This window comes from Camelus dromedarius, chromosome 22, assembly GCF_036321535.1.
Source record: "Camelus dromedarius isolate mCamDro1 chromosome 22, mCamDro1.pat, whole genome shotgun sequence".
NCBI classification, from domain to species: Eukaryota; Metazoa; Chordata; class Mammalia; order Artiodactyla; family Camelidae; genus Camelus; species Camelus dromedarius.
Genome location: NC_087457.1, coordinates 8,459,141 through 8,477,199, shown reverse-complemented (window position 1 = coordinate 8,477,199; position 18,059 = coordinate 8,459,141). Strand labels below are relative to the sequence as shown.

The 18,059-nt window shown below is 48.5% G+C and overlaps 1 protein-coding gene across 1 annotated transcript in view; it reads left to right on the top strand.

The window, feature by feature from the left end:
• LOC116147090 (putative serine protease 47) overlaps positions 1-16,206 on the top strand; it is a 42,662-nt gene extending 26,456 nt beyond the window's left edge. The window contains exons 5-9 of the mRNA XM_064477355.1: positions 5,773-5,904; positions 6,859-7,042; positions 8,436-8,665; positions 10,941-11,107; positions 15,707-16,206. Coding sequence (XP_064333425.1) covers positions 5,773-5,904; positions 6,859-7,042; positions 8,436-8,665; positions 10,941-11,107; positions 15,707-16,024 — 1,031 coding nt within the window. The 3' untranslated portion in view covers positions 16,025-16,206. The remainder of the gene's footprint in view (positions 1-5,772; positions 5,905-6,858; positions 7,043-8,435; positions 8,666-10,940; positions 11,108-15,706) is intronic.
• Positions 16,207-18,059: the final 1,853 nt, after the last annotated feature.

Below are 18,059 nucleotides of genomic sequence, written 5' to 3'. Positions count from 1 at the left end.
TAGTCAGTTTACAATGTTGTGTCAATTTCTGGTGTACAGCACAATGCTTCAGTCATAATGAACATACATATATTTGTTTTCATATTCTTTGTCACCATAAGTGACTGCAAGATAGTGAATATAGTTTCCTGTGCCTATACAGTATAAACTTGTTGTTTATCTAATTTATATATATTAGTATCTGGAAATGCAAATCTCGAACTCCCAATTTATCCCTTCCGAACCCTTTCCCCCATTCAAGGCCCAAATGTTGAGAGAGTCCTGTCTCTTTGGCATCTTTTGTCTTCTGGCAGCATCTCTTTTCTCCACTCTATTCAGCATAGCATGTCCTGTTCTAGCACGCCAAATCCAAGAGAGGGAATTTTAGGTATAAACGGTATGTATTGGCATATTTGAGAGATAACACTAACATGGTTTTACATTGTAGTATTGTGTATCTGGGAACATGGTTAAAGTGGTAATTCCTTCTAGTGTGTTCTTGACACTGCTCCCCTTATCCTCCTCCTTATTAAAAAGCCATTAGATTGCCCTTTCTCCAATGAGGCTCTGACCCTTAGGTTCATGTTCTTCCAGATTAGAATACCTAACACATGAATGCAGAGCTCACTATATGTCAGGCACTGTATTAAACACCCTACATGCACTATCTCATTTAATTCTTATGACATCATTATAAGAACATTACACAAATATAAAATTGAGATTATAACAGAAAGATGAGAAAACCGATTTCAAAGAAGTTAGATAACTTGCCTGCATTCACACGACTAATAAGTTCTTGAGCCTGCACGAGGCTTGCCTGAGTCTCCAACTTACTCCCTTACCAGTACATTAACCCTACATTATGCCGTCAATTGCAGAACTAGCTGCTCATTTTAGCCTGTTAGTATTTGAAGAACAGGCCTTTGTCATTTGGCCATCATTTAAGCACTGCTCCCTGCCTAACCCAGCTAATGTCCCCACAGCTCAGTTTCCAGGCAGCCTGTCTTTTCTGTAGCTTGTCTCTCCTCTAGATCTTGCTCAAAATCTGTTTCTCTGTCCCTGCTGTGGGATTAGTGGATTCAGACATTCTGCTTCCTCTCCCTCCTTTCCTCTAAGTGTCTTTTCTCTATAATTTTCCCTACAAGATTCTCATGCAGCTTTCACACGCTCGTAAGACAGACTCATTCACAGTATTAATACGTATGTTAAAAAAGAGAGTTGCCATTTTGGAGGCAATTTTATTTATTGTTTTTCTTGCTACTTACTGTTTTCCCTAAACTGTTATCAGACTTAAGATTCATCCATTTATATATTCAATATATTTTTAGGGTTTCCAAACCAGAACCCAATTTATTTACCTATCATTACAGAGTGAAGAAATATTCTGAATATTACTTAAGTGTTATATTCTTTCTACTTAACAATGTCAATGCTGAATAAATATTCTTAAGTATTTGCTGAGTGTCTATATGTCAGCAACTACCCTAGATAGTACTGATTACCCTTCCACACAAGTTTTTTTGGTGAAATAACTTTTTTAACATTGTCTTCTCAATATGATAATACCCAAGTTCATTTTAGAAAAATAAAAAATACAAACAGAAAAGAATTAGGAAATACACACCAACAACAATCACTTTCAATACTTTTAGGACTATCTTTCCAAAGTTTTATCTATATTTTTGAACTGTTGAATTTCTTTTCCAGTTAACACTATATCATAAACATTCTTATACATTAATGGTTGTTAAAAGTCGATGAGTTCATTTTTGGGTGTACAATAGTTTTAAAGTCATACTTTCGATGTTGGCCTCTTAATCTGTTGCTAGTTTTCTTGTGATTACGTGTGAGGACCATGATGAACATCATCTAGGTATTTTCCTTTTAATATATCCATAGGCGACTCCTTGTAGCCTCAGAATTTGTATTTCTAGTGGGTTGGGGGACATTTTTCCAGCTCTGAAAGAATTATTACTCAATTGGTTAAAAGTCTGCAAAGGCAATCCCTTCTGTCTGAAATTCAGCAAAATCCAGAATTTGCTCAGACCTTAACTCTTGCAAAGTGTCTCCTTTATTCAGTACATATTGATAGAAAACTGGACATGGGTATACAAATATGAATAAAAGCCTGTGTGAGGCAGATAGCAAAACAGACTAGAACTAATAAACAAGTTTAGGAAGGTAATAAGAAGCAGTATTTCTTAAGAAAATCAATTGCATTTCTATATACTAGGTATAAAAAATGAAAAGGAAATTAACAAAATAATTTCATTCACAATAGCTTAGGAAAGAATAAAATACTTAGAAATAAATTGAATAAAGATGTGCAAGATCTATATACCAAAAACTACAAAATATTGCTAAGAGAAATTAGAGATCTAAATAAATGGAGAAATAGATTTTCATGGATGAGGAGATTTCATATTATCAAGAAGGCAACTTTCCTCAAACTGATCTAAAAGTTCAGTGCAGTCCGTATAAAACTAGCTGACTTCTTTTGGGTAGAAACTGACCACCGATCCTAAAATTCATATGGAAATGCAAAGGATGCATAATAGTCTAAACAGTTTGGCAAAAGAATAAAGCTGGAGAACTTTCACTACCTGATTTCAAATTTTACTGTAACACATATTAACCTAGACATTGGGCTTCTTGGAAAAGGATAGGAACACAGTTCAATGGCAAAGAATTAAAATCCAGAAATAGAACCTTACTTTTTATGATGAATTTGTTTTTCACAACGGTCCCAAGACAGCTCAATGGGAAGAAGACTAACCTTGTTTTTTGGCTTTTTTTTTTTTTTAATCAAGAAAAGGTACTGGAGTAAATGGACACCCACAAGAAAAGCAACAACAACAACACACACACACACACACACCCCCCAAAGAAATAGAAACTTACATCAGAGACAAAAATGAACTAAAACTTGATCATAGATCCAAATGTAAAAAACAACTTTTAACATTTCTCAAAGGAAACATAGGAGAAAATCTTCATAACCTCTTACTATAACATCAAAAGTATGATGTATACAAGAAAAAAATGGCAAATTAGACTAGAGCAAAATTAAAACCTCTTGCTCTTCAAAATCCCCTGTTAAAAGAATGAAGAGACAAGCCACAGACTTGGAGAAAATACTGCAAATCACGTATCTGGTAAAGAATAAAATCTTGTAGTTTGCGACACCATGACTAGACCTAGAGGATATTATGCTAAGTGAAATAAGACAGAAAAGACGTACTGTGTGATTACACATATTTGCGGAATCTAAAAAATAAAACAAATGAACAAACATAACAAAACAGAAACAGAGTTAAAGATACAGAGAACAAACACATGGTTGCGAGAAGTGAGAGTTTTGGGAGGAGGAAAGGAACAGGTGAGGAAGAATTAAGAGGTACAAACTTCCAGTTGCAAAACAAATGAGTATGAAATGTACAGTGTGCAGAGTATAGTCAATCACTATGTGATATATTTGTGTGGTGACACATGATAATTGCAGTTACCATTTTGAAATGTACAGAAATACCAGATCACTCTGCTGTGTAACAGGAACTAACGTAGCATTGTAGGTCAATTATACTTCAAAAACAAATACATAGAAAAAGGGATTAGATTTGTGGTTACCAGAGGCAGGGGCTGGGGGGACAGGGAACTGGATGATGGCAGTCAAAGCTACACACTCCCAGTTATAAGATAAGTAAGTATTAATAGATGTAGCATACAACGTGATAAATATCATTAATACTACTGTATGTTACATATGAAAGTTGTCAGAGTGAATCCTACGAGTTCTCATCACAAGGAAAAAATTCTTCCCTTTCTTTAATTTTGTATCTAATTGATGGATGTTGATGGATGTTCATTAAATTTATCGTGATGATCATTTCATGATGTATGTAAGTCAACCCATTATGCTGTACCCCTTAAGCTTTTTAAAATTTTTATTAATATATTATTTTAGAGCAGTTTTAGGTTCACAGCAGAATTGAGCGGAAAATACAGAGTTCTCACATAGTCCTCCCCTCTCTCTCTCTCTCTCTCTCTCTCTATATATATATATATACTCCCCTACCCTCAGCATCTCTCATCAGTGTGGCATATTTGGTAAAATTGATGAACCAACATAGGCACATTATTATCAACCAAAGTCCATAGTTTACACTAGGGTTCACTCTTGATGTTGTACATTCTATGGGTTTTGACAAATGCATAATGACATTTAGCCACCACTACAATATCATACAGAATAATTTCATTGTCCTAAAAATCCCTTGTGCTCCATCTATTCATTCCTTCCTCCTCCTCCTCCTCCTCAAACCCCTGAAAACCACGATCTTTTTATTGTTTCTGTAGCTGTGGCTTTTCCAGAACATCATTTGGTCAGAATTGTACAGTTTGTAGCCTTTTCAGACTGGCTTCTTTCATTCAGTAATACGTCTTTAAAGTTTCTTCCATGTCTTTCATGACTTGATAGCTCATTTCTTTTTTTTTTTTACTGCACATATATTTTTAAATTTACATATATGTACTGTTCATTGTTTCTAAGAACGTTTAGAGCTTTCACTTTTTAAGCTTACATAGTTATCAAAGGAATAAAGCCAACCACAAAATAAGAATTAATTCAAAAATATACATACACCCTGTTATTAATAGCAACATTATTTATAATTGCCAGGATATGGACACATCCTAAGTGCATATCAATAGTTGAACAGATAATGAAGATGCAGCATACATATATGTAGTGGAATACAACTCACCCATAAGAAAGAAGGATATTTTGCCATTTGCAGCCCTTCTTTCACTTTTTTTTTTCACTTCAAAAACCAGAATTTTAAAACTGGCATAAACATTTCCATTACATCGAAAACAACAAAATACCTAGAAATAAACTTAACCAAGGAGGTTACCTATACTCCAAAAACCAAAATGACACAAAGAAATGGAAAGATTTCTTGTGCTTTTGGATTGGAAGAATCAGCACTATCATAATGGCCACACTACCCAAAGCAACCCACAGATCCAAAGCAACCCGCATCAAAATACTCACGACATTCCTCACAGAACTAGAACAAACAATTCCAAAATACATAAGGAGCCACAAAAGATCCCAAGCAGCCAAAGCTATCTTTTGTAGGTCTTGTTTTTCACTCTTTCTTCTTTTTGTTCCCTTTTTTATGGCTTGATGACTAGAGAAGGTCCTTTAACATTTGTTGTAAAGCTGGTTTGGTGGTGCTGAAATATTTTAGTTTTTGTTTATCTGTGAAGCTGTTGATTGCTCCATCAATGTACACTTCAAACCTTAAAAAATGAAAAAGAAAGAATGGACTTCGGTTAATATTAATGTGTCACCATTGGCTCACCAATGGGCCGTAGTAATATAAGATCTTAGCATTAGGGGAAACTGGGTGAGAGGGATGTGGGAACTCTTTGCAACTTTTTCATGTATCTAAAACTATTCTAAAATAAAAAGTGTATTTAAATAAAAATAAAGAAATAAAAATGTACTGAAAATCAGTGAATTGTCCTTTGTAATAGGTGAACTTCATGGTATATAAATCTTACCTCAGTAGAGCTGTTTAAAGTTAATAAGGGCAGAGTGGGATCGGGGATGGGCCCAGGCAGGGTCAGGGCCAAGGCTCAGGGGCCAGGCTCAAGGCTGGGTCAGGCCAGGGTCAGGCGGGGCCTGCTGGGGGTCAGCAACCTTGACAATGGGCACGGGGGCATGGCTCCCCGAAGGCTGAGGCCGGCCTGTGGCCTTCCTCTGGCTGCTGCTGCTGCCGCCAGCGGCCACCCCGGAGCTGCGGGGGTCCTCCGCCAGTGCCTCGGCGTCACCTGGCCGGGCCCCAGGCGCTGGGGGTCCGGTGGAGGGCGGCCCTCTGACCCCTGACGCACAGCGGCTGGCTCCAGGAGCCACAGGTGCATTGGGGCCTCAGTGTGGGTCTGGGGCTGGTTACACAGGAGGGCCTCAGGGGGGCGCAGCTGTGACCAGGGCCTGGGGGCCTCTTCTTCTCTCGCCCTTCCCTCCAGCCAGGCAGCCCAGAGACCACCTCAACACAGGTGGGTCACAGGCCCCCACTGTGGGGCCTCTGGGTGGGAACCACCCCAGGACCTTTGTGGGGCTGTGGACTGGGCAGGTAGCAGGGTCTGGCCCCGAGGCTGGCAGGCTGGCTGGAGGGAAGCACCGGAACTGCTGAATAAGTGGCCCTTAGTCTGGGGCCCAGGAGTCTCATTTCCCTCCCTGAGGCCCTGGGAGCACAGGCCCTAGGCCGGGAGGCCCACTCTCAGGGGGCCAGGGCACGCCCCTGCCCTCCCAAGTGTGGGTCCTAGAGCCAGGGCTGTCTTCATTAGCCCACTCCCTCTTTAGAAATGGAGGATCCTGAGTCAGAGAGGGGGAGTGACTTTCCTCAGGTCACACAGCACTACAGAGCTCTGACTGTGAACCTATTTCCCTGAGATACTAGGATGACGTGGAGGGGGCACAAGCCCTTAGCAACCATGATCTTGGGCAAGTAATATTGGCAGCTTCTGAGGCCTGCAGTTCTTGGCTCTGCAGAGCAGGCACTGAGGAGTGCTAAGTGAGGGAGGTAATGGCTGTGATGGCCCAGCCCTTGGCAGGCTCACTCAGGGATGTCCATCACCCTGGAGATGCTGCTGTCACGTGCTGTGGGTGCCCTTGGTCCCCCTCCCGCCCACCAGACCACTGAGCTCTCATCCCCACGGGGCTTGCTCAGTTGTGCTCTGCTGTCCAATTCTTGGCACCCTGTCATTTTGGTAGGCCTCTGGACACTTGGCCTTGGTTTTTCCATCTCTGAAGTGGACGGGGCTTCCCTGGTAGTGGCACCTGGGGCACTAGCAGTGTCTCTGTCATAGGAGGCAGGGGCGTCTCCACTGTGTGTGGGAAACCCAAGGTGATAGGGAAGGTCTACGGCAGCCAGAACACGGTGGTGGGCCAGTGGCCATGGCAAGCCAGCCTGCTGTACCAGGGGTCGCATGTCTGTGGAGCCACCCTCATCAACTCCCGCTGGCTGGTTTCTGCTGCCCACTGCTTTCTCAAGTGAGTCCTCCTTCCTTGGGTGCTGGGGAGAGGGGTGCAGGGGAAGGGGAGAAAAGGGGTGATGGGCATCCCAAAACAGTCCTCTGGGCTTTTCTCTGGGGTGGTCTGTGGCCTTCAAACCCACATCATCCTTGCCTTTGACCTGCGTACCCTCCACCTGGACTGTCCTCCTCGCTCACCTGTCTGATCCTCCTCATGCTCTGTCCTCAGCCCTTGTGCCTGTCCCCTAACACAGATGTGCCCCAGGAGAGTGGAAGTGTTGGTCCTGGCTGCCATGTGGTGTAGACCAACCTCAGACCACAGCTTCTTCTCAGTGTCCCCACATTCCTGGGTGTCAGACTGTAGGCAGAAACTGGAACTGTTCTGGGCCATTCTGCTTGCTTGTGCAAAACTGAGTTCCCAGGAGGAGCTGTGGTCACTGGTGTGAGTGGGTGGACCCCTGCTGCCAGGCTGCTTAGGTGGGAGATGGGGCTCCCTAGGAGAATGACATGACTGTGGAGGAGCCTAACTCACTGCCCTTCCTGGGCCTAGCCCAGTGCCTAGCTTCTGAACGCATGAGGAGGGGTCTGCAGGGAGCAGGGGCATCACAGCCCAGGGCCAGGAGCTGGAGCTTTGAGAACCCAGAGTCCTGTCAGCACCTACTCTGTGCCACGCTGTATGCACGCCCCTCTGTGGCATTGGGGTGGTAAGACCCCACCTCACTGTGTCTCCGTCTTGTCAGAAGAGAAAGCCCAACATGGGTGAGAAAAGCAGATCACATGGTGGGGGGGCAGGTCAGGAGAAGCTCTGTGCTCCATTGGGTGTGGAGAGGGAGGGGCTTGCAGGAGAGGGGCAGGGGGAGGGTGTCCGGGTGGATGAGCCATGCATGCAAGGTCAGGGAAGTTTTAACACCCGTACTCAGGGAACAAGGCAAGTTTCCATTCCCTGTGCTCATTTGCTCATTTAACAATCTTTTGTGAGCGCTTATAACTAAGTGGACAAGCAGCCCTTGGGCAGGAAGATGTTTAAAGAAAAGAGGGTTGAGAAAAGTGTGGGGCCAGAAGGTGGGCTGTAGGGAGCCTTGGGAAGGGAGAAGTTAGAGCTGGGACTGAACCAGAACTCCTCCTGTGTACAATCACAAGGCCTTCATTTGATGGCCCCCCACCCCACCATCCAGCACTAGGATTCAATGCTCCTCCAATTCATGGGTGTGATGGAGAAGCCATATGCTGACGTTGTAAGTAGAGTATCAATTAGCCTCAAGAAAGAAGGGCTCCTGACCGTTAGAAATGGGGAGACAAAAGCCACGTGGCATACTGGTGGGTAGAGGGGTGGGCAGTTAGATGAGGATGCAGGGAAAGAGAGCTGGCTCACATTCAGACATGATGGTGACCATGCGCCCTTCCTCCTCCAGAAAATCTCAATTCCTGGAGAACTACCGGGTCTTGTTAGGAAACACCCAGCTGTACCAGCACACCAGGCACACCCAGAAGATACCCGTGAGCCAGATTATCGTGTACCCAGACTTTGATAAGTTTCACCCTTTTGGGAATGACATAGCCATGTTGCAGCTGCTCTTTCCTGTGAACTTCACCTCCTACATCATCCCCGCCTGCCTCCCAGCTCCTTGCATGCAGCTGCCCAGTAACTCGTCCTGCTGGATAACGGGCTGGGGCATGGGAGAGACCAGGGGGCAGATGAGGGCGGGGAGGAGGGGCAGGGAGGGGAGGAGGACAGAGGGGTCCCCAGGCAAAGTGGCCGCTGGACCTTGGCTTGCCGTGCCTCATTTCCAGAGGACCGGACTAGTCTAGTTCTAGTTCTGAAAGTGTGTGATCCTAAAGCTTCAGTGCTCCCTGAGTCCAGATCTCCGCAAGTCTGGGAATCTGACTTTTGGACTCAAGGATTGTGTTCTTGGAGTCTTTCTAAGGCTTGACTCCAAGATTTTAATCAACCATGGATGTCAGATGACTTGATTCAACTCAGAAGTCATGGTTGGGGCCTGGACCATTCCAAGCCACTGACAAACACTCCTATTTCCCATTGCCATAGGAGGCACTTGGGAAAACTGGAGAGGAAACACATTTATGAACTCTGACCTCTGACCTCTGAGCCTGCAGGATAAAGTTAGAATAATTATGACCTGAGAGTGTTTGACCTCTCTGAAGCTCGCTGTGCTGTTCTTCCAACACAGGTCAACTATCTACTTTGTAGGCTTATTCAGTGAACTGAATAATGCAGGAAAAAGGTGTTTTTTTAGGATTGAAAAAGGAGAAGTGTAGGCAAAGACTTATAAGCAAGAGTCTTTATTAAAGAAAGGAATGTTCATGGTTTGGGAAATGCTTACAGTGCAAAATTAAGTGGAAAAAGCACATATATTTGTAATTATTTGGTACGGTGTTTCTCGGCAGAGGTGCTGCAGGCATTTTGGATGGACCCTGTCTTCACTGGGTAGGATGCACCTGCTAGTGTGTCAGTAACTCTCCCTGTCATAGGATAACCAGATCCCCAGTATTCCCACACCATACACACGCGCGCACACACACACAAACAGAAATACACCAACACAACACACCACGCTCACACCCACAAATACACACACAGAGACTGCTTCCCCTTGAGGGCAGGGACCCTGTCTTGCTGGTTTAATGTCCCAACCTGTGCCCAGGGCCTGGCCCTAGCAGGTGCTCTGCTGCTGCCCCCAGGTCCTAGAGACCGTCATTCTTGCCTGCACCTCCAGACCGGTCTCCAGCTCCACCCTGTGCGCTCTGCTTTAGTCCCCACCAGCTGAATGTTTGCTTCAGAGCAGGGGTCGTGTCAGTCCCCTGCTCACTACCCTCAGTGCCTTCTCACTTATGCTTCGAAAAAGGTCCAGACGCCCTACCTCGGCTCTGCATAACGGCCTCCATCCCTCTGTGCTTATCTCCTGCTGCGTCCCGTGCACTCGTGACTGCCCAGCCGCAGGCCTCCTTCCTGCTGTGAATGTGCCGCAGCCACTCCATCGGGGCGTCACCGTGGCTGGGCTCCCGGCCCCGATTGCTCTCCCTGCTCTCCTGGGCACGACTTGCTCATCTTGGCGGGACTCGTTCCTTTACATGAACAACTCGGCTCCTCCTCTGAGGAGTTTTACTGGATCACATGAGCAAAAATAGACAACCCCTACCACCACAGCTCCCTGTTGCCTTTACATCACTTACTAGATCTAAAATCATTCTACTATTCACTTCACTTCCCTGTATCCCCCAACTGAGTATGTTCCCCTGTATCACTAGTGTCTAAAAGACACTAAACACAAGGAGAAATGAATAAGTGAGTGAGTAGATGGGAGGATGGATTGGGGAGGGGGAGGGAGGAGGATGAGTGAGGGGAAGGGAAGATGGGGGGTGCGTAGGTGAGAGGATGGTGGGCAGACGGATGGAGTGAGTGGACACATCAGTAGGTGGAGGGGGGAATGGAGAGATGGGTCAAGAGATGGGTGGATGGGCAAATGGATGGAAGGGTGAGTGGGTGAACGGGACAAAAGGAGAGCTAGGTAGATGGAGGGAGGATTGGTGGGTGGAAGGAAAGGTTAGTGATAGACAAACGGAGAACGGATGGGATGGTTTGTGAAAGGGCAGGCAGGCTGCTGGATGGTTGCTGAACACCCGTGAAGGGTATGTGTTGGTGGGATTTGCGGAATAGAAGAGGTGTGGTCTGTTACCATGAGAGAGGTGGAGGGAATAGGATGAGTTTGGAGGAGTTCAGCAAACAGGAGGGGGCTTCTTAGGCAGAGGTAGGACTGGAACAGTGCTGCAGGCCCAGCTGTGCCGAGACAACCCCGGGCTCGGGGCGCAGCGGCGGGCAGGGCGCAGGAGCGGGGAGCGCGGAGCGGCCCGGAGCTGAGCTGCAGCGCACTTCACTCAACTCCTCCTCGTCCTCGCAGGGCCTCTGCTCGAGCCCTTCCGTCTCCAGGAGGGAAAGGGGGGCCTCGTTGAGAACAAGTTCTGCAATATGTTATATGAACAAAGAGTTGGCCAAGGCAGGAACTACTCTGTGCACGAGGAGATGCTGTGTGCTGGGGACTTCTCGACAGAAAAAGCCATCTGCCGCGTGAGTGAGGCCATTTCTGTTCCTCCCTTGTGTGTTCTCAGGGCCTCAGTTTCCCTGAGGGGGGGAGTGGTGTTGCCTCTGCTCTCCTTGTGGAGACCCCCCGGGACGTCCTGCTTCCTCCCTCTCCGTGTCTTCCCGGGCTCCAGCCCTTGGCAGCGTCCCCCCGGCTGCCCCTTCCTAAGCCCATTGTCCCTGAGAGCGTTACTGGCAGGACCTCAGACAGCGTCTGTTTTTGAGGCATATTTTCCAGTTTTGATGGAGGTGTAACATACTTACAAAAAAGTATATTCATAGTGTTGCCATAGGTGTGTAGTGGATGAATCTTCACAGTGATGCAACATGTGACCAACACCCCGGGGCCCCACTCGTGTCCCTTTCCCACCACCAGCACTCAGGGGAAACTGCCACCTTCACTTGCAACCCCTCAGATTAGATTATGGGTTTTCTGTAAGTAGAATTTATTTCCAGTTGTCAGTCTTTCGTGGCTTCACATTCTGTGTGTGAGCTGCGTCCCTGCTGCTGCTGCCTGTAGTTAGTTTGTTCATTCTTGTCGCCTTCCAGGACTCTGCTGGAGGCACTGAATTCTGTGGTCAGTTCTGCTTCTGATGGGTATTCTAGCAGTTTCCAAGCTGTCCATTTCATTTCGCTTCCAAATGTTTCATATTCCATTTCATACAAGCCCATGAGGAGAACTGTTGGATTGAAAGGTAGTGTGGGTTCAGCTCTGGCAGATGCTACCAGACGCCTCCAAAGTGCGCACCACACCCCCCCGTTCCAGCAGCGGGTCAGGCTCTGTGTCCTCACCGACACTTGGCACTTTCCATCTTTTCTCATTTTGATCTTATCGTGGTTTTAATCTTCATTTTCATTAAATATATTTTCATATGCTTATTGTCATTGGATCTCTTCTTCTGTAAAGCTGCCCTTCCAGTTCTCTCCCCTCTCATCTTCCTCTTGGGTTGTCTGTCTTTTCCTTGAGGGGCTCTTGGTGTATTTTTCTATATTCCAGAGTCCGCTGTTGGAGTGTGAAGATATCTTTCTGCTCTTTATTGTGCCCCGTGTTGTAAGCGGGCAGACAGGCCCGGAGAGGGAAAGTGGTGCCCTAAAATAAGGCAGTACAACCTGACTGCAAGCCCACTGCCTCCCCGCAGGGCCCAGCCTCCCACGCCGACATCACATCTTTCGCACAGATGGCACCGTGGGGTGGAGGGGAGAGTGTTGGGCTCTGGAGTTAGAGACGCTGCCCTGCCACGTGTCCCTGCCCTGTGACCTCCGGCGGTCTTTTCACCCCCGGAGCCTGTGTCCTCATTCGCAGTGTGGGACTCTGAGGCCTCCTTCACGGGGTTGTGGAAAGGCTGGTGCAGTGGCTGGATAGTGTCCCCTAAATTTGCATCCACTCTTAATCTCAGAATATGACCTTAATTGGAAATAGAGGCTTTGCAGATGTGACTAGATAAGAATCTCGAGATGACACCACTCTGAATTTGCAGTGGGCCCTGAACCCAATGACTTGTGTCCTTATAGGAAGAGAGAGAGACACAGAGACGCTCGGTGTCAGACTTCTGGCTTCCAGAACCGTGAGAGGACACATTTCTGTTGTTTGCAGAGTCACTCAGTTTGGGGTGATACGCTGTGGTGCCCCAGGAGACCCGCATGGGAGGGACGAGGTGTGCCTGGCCTGTGGGAGGGCCTCGCTGATGGCAGGTTCCATGATGGCCCAGTGAGCTGCTGAGCCCGAGGGGGGAAGCTTGGCCACCTGCCCCCTTGGTAGGAGGTGGGCCCAGGTTTCCCGAGTCTCAGGCCCTAACCAATGGTGTGGACTTTCTGACTGTCTGGCCTGGCCCGTCCTTCTCACAGAGTCAGCTGCACCCAGAGGTGAAACAAAGGGCTCAGCCCTCATCCTCCCAAGTCCCCATCTGGCTGTCACCCTGGACCCCACTTCCAGCCTTGTCCTCCACCTGCCTTCCCCTGCAGATGTCATGCCCATGGAGTGCAGGGCTGGAGCCCTTTGCTTGCCTCTGGACATACGCAGGGCCCTTGACCTCTAGTCCCCCTGGCCCCTAGCTTGAGGACACCACTGAGCTGGACACCTAGGAGTCCCAGCAGATGACCCCCTCCTGCCTCCCTCAGCCTTTCAATCACCCAAGCCCATCTGAGAGATTCCTTCTAGATTCATCTGCCACGTCGCCTGCTCTGGCCCCCACCCTCCAACCCGGGGCTCTCTTCTTTCCCCCAAAGTGTCCCTCCCCCTGCACAGGGCCCCCAGAAACAGGTCTGAGGAGAGAAGGGCCACAGGGGCACTCAGCACTCAGACTGTGGGGCAGGACAGACCTGGTTCCAGGCATTAATCTGTTGTTTACTGGAATTGTGGCCTCACCTCAGTTTCATCACCCATGAAATGGGGTCGCTAACAGCCTCCACTTAATAAGGTTCCTATAACAATTTGAGTACTGTGCCTGGCACTCAGTAGGTGCTTGACAAGTGCTGGCTTTCATTCTCCTGGCCTGGTCTGCCCCCCTCTATCTTAATTGTACCTTTTCTGGGCCTTTCTTAGACCTTCCTCTCACTCAAGGTGGATTTCACTTCCTGGCCCCACTCAACACACACGTGCAAGTGTGTCCATGCACACACAAACACACACACACAGTTGGCTGTGTCTCTACAGCAGTGCAAACCACAGCTCACTTCGCATGGGAAATATTAGTGTTGGGGTTCCCTCTGCCTTCTGAGAGATCCCCAGGGGCCAGGGGCCAATGGAGCCCTTCTCATCTCCTCTAGATTGGTCCAGAATCCATCATGATATTGGCAACCACATGGCTCATCTGCGTGAATCCCTTGAGGCCTGGAGTGGACAAGGACCAGGCCTTCCCCTGGCCTTGAGGAACTAGGAGTGGGAACACTGTGGGGAGGGCCGAGGGATCTCCAGGCAGGGACCACAGAGGGGAGGAGCTGAGAGGATGATGGCACATTCCCTATGTCCAAGGAGCCCCATGTATGACCCTCTTGGGGCTGCTGAGACAAACCACCTCAAACTGGGTGGCTAAAATTACAGAAATTTATTCTTAGGTTTCTGATGGTCAAAGGTCTAAAACATAGGTGCTGGCCAGGCACGTTCCTTCTGGAGGCTCTAGGGGAGAATGTGCCCTTTCTTCTTCTGGCTTTTTAGGGGCTGCCTGCATTCCTTGGCTCATGGCCCCTTCCTCCATCCTCAAAGCACATCGCTCCAAACTCTACTTCTATCATCGCACCTCCTCATGTGACTCTGGCCTCCCACCTCCCTCCTTACCCATGAGGACCCTTGTGACTACCTTAGGCCCACCCAGGTAATCCAAGATGAGCTTCCTACTTCAAGATCCCCAACTCCACCACATCTGCAGAGTCCCTTTTGCCACATAAGGTGACATAACCACAGGTTCCAGGGATGAGGATGGGCATCTCTGAGGGTTATTTTTGGCTGGCCACACCACGTACCCCTCTCTCTCCTTCAAGCCACCGCTTCCCCCACCCTCCCTCTCAGCTAGAGGTCTTGCTGCTTATTTCACCGAGAACATCGAAGCGAGCAGTCAGACTAGAGCTCATTCGCCCTCCCAGCCCCACAGCCCGCTCCCCGCGCCTTGCATCTGGCCCATCCCTCTTCTCCTCGCCTGCACTTACCGCTCCCTCTGCTCCTGCATCAGAAGGTTAGGTTGTTTCCTGTTTAGAGTCTCAGCTCAGGAAGCCTTTGTGCCTCCACCCTTCCTGTCCTGTTCTTTTCATGGCTTGTTTCCACACATCACATCTGACCACGGCAGGCTAGCTGGCTTATCGACAAAACACCATGGGGGAGGAGCAGTGTCATTTCACCCCTGTGCCCGAGGGCGGAGGCTGCCCTGGATGCTTGACGTGCGTGTGGACAGGTGAGCGGAAGAGCGGCAGGCATGGCTGTGGCCCCGCTCCACTCCCCCCACGCCCAAGGATGAGACCCTCCCTTTGGCTGACGAAGTGAGAGGATTTTCAATCAGATGGTCCTGCCCTGACAGTATTTCAGGACTCCAGTGATTCCCAGCAGCTTTCTGGGGACCCCCTCCCGCTCCCTGAGCAATGCAGGCTTCCCCTGCCAGGCCTGGGTATGAACATTTTCTGAGGATGCTCATCCAAGGGGTTGAGAGAAAACCAAAGGCCTAAATGAATGAAAAAGGGGGAGGACCCAGGTGGGGATGTGCTGCTGCAGCTCAGGGTTTTGCAAGAACTGAGGTCTGAAGCAGCTTGGCCTGACCAGGCTCCACTCACAGACCAGTCCTCCTGGGCCCTGTTGGGGCAGCTGTCCCTTCTTGGCCTGGACAGTGCCTTCTCCTGGACCACCGGGGCCTCCCTGGGCACAAGTGTCCATGTGTTGTAGATTTCAATCCACAGCCATCCTGGGGGTCAGTCAGAGCTTCCTGAAGTGTGATGCCAGCGCCTGCCTGCATGACTGTAGCTGCAGGGGGAAACTGGTGTTTGGACTTTCAAAGAGGTCCACCTGAGTGAGTCTGGATGCTAGACACTCATGAGCCTGGCCTTGCTCCCTGGTCTTCTCAGCGCTGGCCCAGCCGCCCACACTGACTCCCCTCTCTTTCCTAGGGTGATTCTGGGGGACCCCTTGTCTGCAACCTCACCGATGCCTGGGTTCTGGTGGGGCTGGCCAGCTGGGGCTTGGACTGCCGACATCCCATCTACCCCAGCGTCTTCACCAATGTCTCCTACTTCATTGACTGGATGGATGAGATCCAGAGGCTCACACCGCTCCGTGATGCCATGTCTGCGCCTCCTCAGACCCAGTTTCCACACCAGCCTCTGCAAGCTGCTGGCTCGCCGGGGCCTGGCACAGGCTTTGTGCCCCCACAGCCTTGGCCCCTGCTGCTGTTTCTGCTCCAGGCCCCACGGCAGGCCCTGTGGTGACCTGCCAAGCCCCTCTGCTCCTTCCCTGTGTCTCAGACCCCAGTCTCCTTGCTGGAATTTTCCACCCCTCCCCTCCCCCAGCCCCATCAGCTTTCAGAGGTTCCTTCTTGGCTTTCCAGTCCAACAGCTGCCACTCCCCAAACCAAGCCTGAAAAGTCAAATAAAAACAAATGAAAGACTCATCCTGCTCCTGTCTTTGGGCCCTGCTGCCCCTCCTGACCTTCAGCACTCACCCCTTCCCTTGAGGTCTGTTGTCTGGCTCCCTGGACAAAGAAACAGGACCTGGCAGAGAGACTGTCCCAGGAGGAAGACAGGGGTGAGGACACTGAAGGAGTCCAGCTGGGGAGGGAGAAGGATGTGTTCATTTGCAGACTCCACCCCTGCCATGGGAGTGCACAGGTTTTCAGAGGAAGTGTATCAGTCAGCTCCAGCTGCTACAAGAAATACCACAGGCAATGTGGCTTAAACAACAGGAATTTACCATCTCATAGTTCCAGATGGAGCACAGAAGTCTGAGATTAGGGTGCAGGCAGGGATGATTCCCCATGAGGCCTCTCTGCTTGGCTTATAGGTCATCGTCTCCCTGTGTCCTCACGTCATTTTCCCTCTGTGCATTTCTGTGTCCAAATTTCCCCCTTTTATAAGGACACCAGTCATAATGGATTAGGGCCCACCCAAGCGACCTCATTTTAACTCAGTTTACCTACTCCAAATAAAGTCACATTCTGAAGTACTGGGGGTTAGGACTTCAGAATATGAATTTGGGGGGACACAATTCAGCCCATAACAGGAAGTTGGACATTTTGCCAGGTGACTACAGTGCAGAGGAGTGACAGCTTTCTCACAGTAAAGAAACATTACCCCTGGTGTTTAGCAAAGGTAGGAACAACTTGCTGTGGAGGTAGAGGGAGCTTCCCAGGGTGCAGGACCACTGAGCTGGACTGGAGTGCTTGACCCGGCCCGTGAGGAAGAGGGCTCCACCCTGCAGCACAGAGGGCTCTTGAAAGCAAGGGGTCTAGGAGACGGCGTGGGAACAGACAGCGAAGGCCCGAGGCCAGGCTGAGAGCTGGGGTTCAGGCAGGCAGTCCTCAGACCTCTGCTCCTAGAGTTGACTCCTAGCACCTTCCTCACCTGCCCTCATGGCCCTGCTCTCCCCTGTCTGAAGGGGCCCAACTCACTCCCCACCTTCCTAGCTCCCAAACCCCACCTGAAACTGCTCCCTTCTGTCCAAGGACCCAAGCCAGCCTCCCCCAAGTTGTCCACACACCTCCAGGAGTTGGAGCCTCATTTCTCCTCTTCTGCTTAGCTGACTCAGGACTTAGCGGCCTGGCAATAAGCCTTGAAGCAATGTTCTCATCATTCTTCCTGCCCATCTGCCTGACACAGTCCTTGTGTAGCCAGAAGGATCCCAGATGAACACCTGTATGGCAATAAAGAAAAAAAAAACTGGACAACTTAGAAGAAATGGACAAGTTTCTAGAAACAAACAGTCCACCAGAACTGAACCAAGAAGATATAGATCATTTGAACAGACCGATCACTAGAAGTGAAATAGAATCAACAATAAAAAAAAACCTCCCTGCAAATAAAAGTCCAGGACCAGACGGCTTCACTGGGGAATTTTACCAAACATACCAAGAAGAGCTCATTCCAATCCTTCTCAAATGCTTCCAAAAGATTGAAAAGGAGAAAATGCTTCCAAACTCATTCTATGAAGCCAACATCACCCTGATACCAAAGCCAGACCAAGACACCAAGTAGAAAGAAAGCTATAGGGCAATATTGTTGATTTGCATAGATGCAGAAATCCTCAACGAAACATTAGCAAACAGAATCCAACAACACATAAAAAAGGTCATACACCACGATCAAGTTGGGTGCATCCCCGGGACACATGGATATTTCAACATACATGAATCAATCAATGTGATACACCACAGAGAAAGGACAAAAATCACATGGTCATCTCAGTAGGTGCAGAAAAACCATTTGATAAAATTGAACACCCATTTATGATAAAAAATCTAACCAAAGT